The 4,630-nt window shown below is 43.1% G+C and overlaps 3 protein-coding genes across 3 annotated transcripts; all 3 read left to right on the top strand.

Moving 5' to 3' along the window:
• Nucleotides 1-795: 795 nt before the first annotated feature.
• On the top strand, nucleotides 796-1,229 carry NGA_2101350 (uncharacterized protein; the record flags this gene model as incomplete). Its single annotated transcript, XM_005854488.1, has 1 exon — nucleotides 796-1,229. A coding segment is annotated over exon 1 (350 nt), but the record flags the coding sequence as incomplete, so codon positions are not given.
• Nucleotides 1,230-1,402: 173 nt separating this feature from the next.
• On the top strand, nucleotides 1,403-1,913 carry NGA_2101170 (copia ltr rider; the record flags this gene model as incomplete). The annotated part of the gene is made up of 1 exon (XM_005854487.1): nucleotides 1,403-1,913. A coding segment is annotated over one exon (511 nt), but the record flags the coding sequence as incomplete, so codon positions are not given.
• A 1-nt stretch (nucleotide 1,914) lies between these two features.
• On the top strand, nucleotides 1,915-2,218 carry NGA_2101011 (gag-pol polyprotein; the record flags this gene model as incomplete). The annotated part of the gene is made up of 1 exon (XM_005854486.1): nucleotides 1,915-2,218. A coding segment is annotated over one exon (304 nt), but the record flags the coding sequence as incomplete, so codon positions are not given.
• Between the last annotated feature and the right edge of the window lie 2,412 nt (nucleotides 2,219-4,630).

The following is a 4,630-nucleotide window of genomic DNA, read 5'->3' as shown; positions in this document are numbered from 1 at the left end:
AGGGATCAGCTCGGAGGTAGAAAGAGCCGTTTAAGCCGTTTTACAGGATTACATCATCATCCTGTCATTTCTATATTCGCGTCAGAAATTTGCATACAGGCTGGATTGGGAAAGGGTTTCTAGGCTGAAGCCCTCAACACTGCTGCCTATATTTTAAACCGATCCAAGACTTCCGCATTGGGGCCAGGGGAAACGCCCTGCTATAAAATGTTCGGAAAGCATGCTAGTGTAAAGCATTTTAGAACTTTTGGATGCAAGGCATTCGTCCACGATACGTCTGTTAGTAGAGGAAAATTTGATGATCGTGCTCTAGAAGGGATCATCATTGGATACGTCCTAAATGTTATCAAATCTATGTACCTTCTATAGGAAAATACATCAAATCTGGTCATGTGACTTTTGATGAGGCAACGTTTCCAGCAGCGAAGCACAAACGACCAGTTTCTAGAGTTGAACTACACGACGATGTAGAAGAAGATGACGTAGAATCTATCAAGACAGTGGGGGCTCATCAGGAAGATGGTACCACCTACTAATACAAGTGAGGATGATGATGACATGGAAGACGATATACATCAAGATGAAATACCCGATGATCGTGAAGTCGATCATGTCAGGGAGTATCCGTCGCAAGTGGAGGCGTTAGGATGGAAAGACACTGATGATATTATTCGGAATATGAACAATAAGGAACGCACACGAAGCAGGACAAAAGCTCGTGAATATCATCGAATATATGATGGACCTGTAACCATGGGAGGTGATTTGGCCTTCGCTGCAGCCTCAGAAATCGTCAATGAGGACTATCATCTTACGGAAGATGAGAGTGAGGTGCGAGCTGAAAGAAAGAAAGCCAAGGATGCGGAGTACCAGGCGTACATGAAGAACGGTACCTGGGAATTAACCCCCTTACCGAAGGGAGAACATTGCATCTCGAGTGGCTGGGTGGAAACAGATAAAAGAGACCAGAATGGCATCATGGTAAGGAGAAAGGCAAGATTCATTGCAAAGGGCTATAGTCAAGAGTATGGATATGATTATCTCCATACTTATGCACCGGTTGCATCGATAACGACTATACGTTTGATATTGGCATTAGCATGCATATTGGATCTTGAACTGGATAACATGGATGTTGACATAGCTTATCTTCAATCAGACCTTGAAGAAAAGAGATACGTCAAGCAGCCAACTGGATATGGACAGTATGGACCAAATGAAGAAGAGCTAGTTTGTCTATTGCATAAGTCATTATATGGCCTGAAGCAATCTGGACGTAATTGGCATAACAAGACTGATGGATGGTTCCGAGGATACGGTTTCCATTCTTCTTCTGCGGATCCATGCATCTATGTGAAGTTTGGATCTAGTGGTGAGATGCTGGTTATCGTCTTATATGTGGACGATTTAATTATCGCTGGTAATGCCAGGGATATGATAAATGATTTCAAGCTAGCTATTTCAAAGGAATTTAGCATGAAGGACTTGAAAGAACTTGATTGGATTCTTGGGATGGCTATTAAACGTGACAGAGAAATGAGAGTTATGGAAATCTCTCAAACGGCTTATATTGACATGGTACTCAAGAAGTTTGGAATGGCTGATTGTAAACCAGTATTAACACCGATGGAAGGAACACTGACGAAAACGAATGATAGGGAAATCAAGCCAGATAATGAATACATGAAGCTTGTGGGTAGCTTATTGTATGCAGCACTGGTCACGCGTCCAAATATTGCATTTGCGGTGCAGTCGTTGGGGAAACACTTGCAAGGATCAAATGAAGAACATTGGATCGCTGCAAAGCGTGTATTGAGGTACCTGAAGGGTACTAGTGAGGTTGGTCTCAAATACACAGGTAAATCTACGGGATCGTTTACCCTGGTAGGATTCGCGGACGCAGATTATGCTGGTGATAAGGATAATAGACGTTCGACGTCTGGTTATACCTTTACGTTGAGTCATGGAGATGATGTCAACACGATTGATTGGAAAGCCAAGCAACAAGATGTGGTGGCTCTATCGTCGGCTGAATCGGAGTTGATATCTGCTTGTTCAGCGACACAAAGTGCAGTTTATATTCGTCAATTACTTATGGACCTTGGATATAAGCAAGATGAAGCTACCGTGATTATGGAGGATAATCAAGCTTGTATCGCAATGAGCAATAGTCCGATTACACATAAGAGGACGAAACATATCGATGTTCGATATCATTTTGTGCGTGAGAAAGTTGAGAGTAAGGAAGTGGAACTGGTATACATTCCTACTCAGCATCAACTTGCGGATATTTTAATTAAACCATTATCAAGTATTCGATTAGCAATGATACGTGATCGAATGATGGGTTATAAGTCTTAATTGGGATCTGGAGGCAGCTGTGGAATCAGCGTAGATATATTAGAGATGAGAGATATGGTTCTTATCTTAAGTATGCGAGTTATAGGATTAACTGCTGTGGAAGATCCATAATGATTAGGAGTACGAGTGGGGGTGACGCGAATATAAGGATGACATGATGATGCTAAGGGAGCATGAGTTCAGCGATAGGAGGTTAAGCGAGCCATCTTACAGTGTTGCACCTATATCCTTGATGGGATGGATCCAACATTCTGTATCGCGATGTGCTGATCACTACTGTATCATGTCATGGTTTGCGTCCACCTAATCATTTGTATGTTATATTATTGTACGACAACAGGACTGGCGTCGACCAGTGTCTTTGGTCATCTTTGGTTGTCTTTGATCTGTCTTTGGTTATCTTAGTACACGATTCTTGGGTGAATCGATTGGTCTACATTCTCAGGGAGAATAGTAATTGTACTGAAGAATCAACTGGATATTGGGTTATCCACAGTGGCATTAGTTTGTTTATTCGCATCAATTTTCAAACAGCCATTAAGATATTGGAACTCTTTAACTAATTTTTGCGGCTATAGCTGAAACTTGTGGCCGTTACATCCAAATATAGGTCCTACTCAAGGCTTGATTTTGAGCGCCTAAGCGCCTTAGTCCTTCGTTAATTGAGAGAACACTCTCTCTTGTAACTCGATATTCGTTTCATGTTTGCCATTGTTATTTTATTTATATTCGTAAAAAAACTTACATATTAATCGCCTTTTTACCACTTAAAAAGTTTGCCGAGGGTTGGTTTTATTCCGGTCTCCCTGTGCTTTGACATAAAAGCTTTGATTGATTTCAAAAGCAAGAAGGCGGAATGAATAAAGAACAGTAAGGCGGGCGAAGAACCCAAAAAGCATTCGTGCTCTTTCGATCGAGTTTTGGGCGAACAAAGAACCAGGGCCAACAAATAGACATTGGTGTGACCGCTACTTCTCCCTCCCTGACCTTAAATCGCGCTACTTACGCATATGTATTGAAAATATCGAGAAGTTCCGACATCACAGAACTACTTTACTAGCACGCACAATACTCGACGGTACCATCATTCCATTGCTTTTGCTCTGTTAAGGTATCTTGATGGAGCTTTTATATTCATTCACTCTTATTCACACCGTAAACCTCTGTAAAATGGCCGTACACTGTAAGAGTGTGATCAAAGTGGGCACTAGGCCATCCGAGTGGAGCACTTGCATTTGCGCGCTTGCACTTTCCACATTCCCGCACTTTGAGGGTTGTTCGATCATTCCCTGGTTGTTGTGATGAACAGGTGGTCTGCAAGATCATGGAGGGCGAGCCATACCGTCGTTTCGCGTTCCAGACCTTCCTTCATTCATTCAGCAATCTTGACGAGAGGGATGGCTATGGTGCAGGAGAAGAGGAGAACATAGTATGAGAAGCCGGTAGGTGGGCGGCGTGTGCACATAACGACGACCGGGGAGGAATAGAACTTGCCTCTCGCTTCTTACGTCCACCCATCTACGCTCGAAGACATCTTTCACGGAGCTATGTAGTGAAAGCCGAATCGTAGAGGAATTGACAAGCTATAGTCAATTCGAGCGACCCGCGGGGAGCTTCTGGCTCTTGGTAGAAGCGTATATCCCCTGTGATAAATTTATGACAACCTAGTGTCATGCGCAGGAGACGCTGGTTCAAGTACGCTTAAATGCGGTCCATCCTCTTGCGATCTCTTATTGATTCGTTGCTCCACAGAGATGTGGGAGCAACGATTAGGGTTTGGGCCTGGACGGCCGGGTATCTTAAGGCATGACGACCGTCGAGGTGTGAGAGATCAACGCCACCTTCGACGTGGAAACTATCCGCTTGACAATAGGAATAGTGAGTCTACGTCATGTCGATCACTAATTTCTCAGGTACTCATGACAGATCGCAAACATACACTAGCAGAGATGGTATAGTCAAGTTCGTCATAACAATATATATTTTGAGGGTGCCTGTTCATTATCTCAATGATCAGCACAGTGTTGGCCTGCAACAAACTTCAAGGGTATCAAAGTCGGTAATTACCATCAAAACACGCATGCAGACGCTTCCTCCTTTACGTTGTAATCTAGAAACCAGAAACAACGAAGAAAAAATATGAGTGAACGCATCCCCGACGTGCCATTCCAAAGCGCGTGTGACACTATGAAGCTACGACATCACTTTTTTCCAGAACTTATTTTGGCACATTAAAAAGTTTCCTCGTTTTCGATTCGCGCCTTAAAGG

This window comes from Nannochloropsis gaditana (assembly GCF_000240725.1).
Source record: "Nannochloropsis gaditana CCMP526 unplaced genomic scaffold scaffold489, whole genome shotgun sequence".
Taxonomy (NCBI): domain Eukaryota; class Eustigmatophyceae; order Eustigmatales; family Monodopsidaceae; genus Microchloropsis; species Microchloropsis gaditana.
This window is presented reverse-complemented; position numbering and strand designations above follow the sequence as displayed.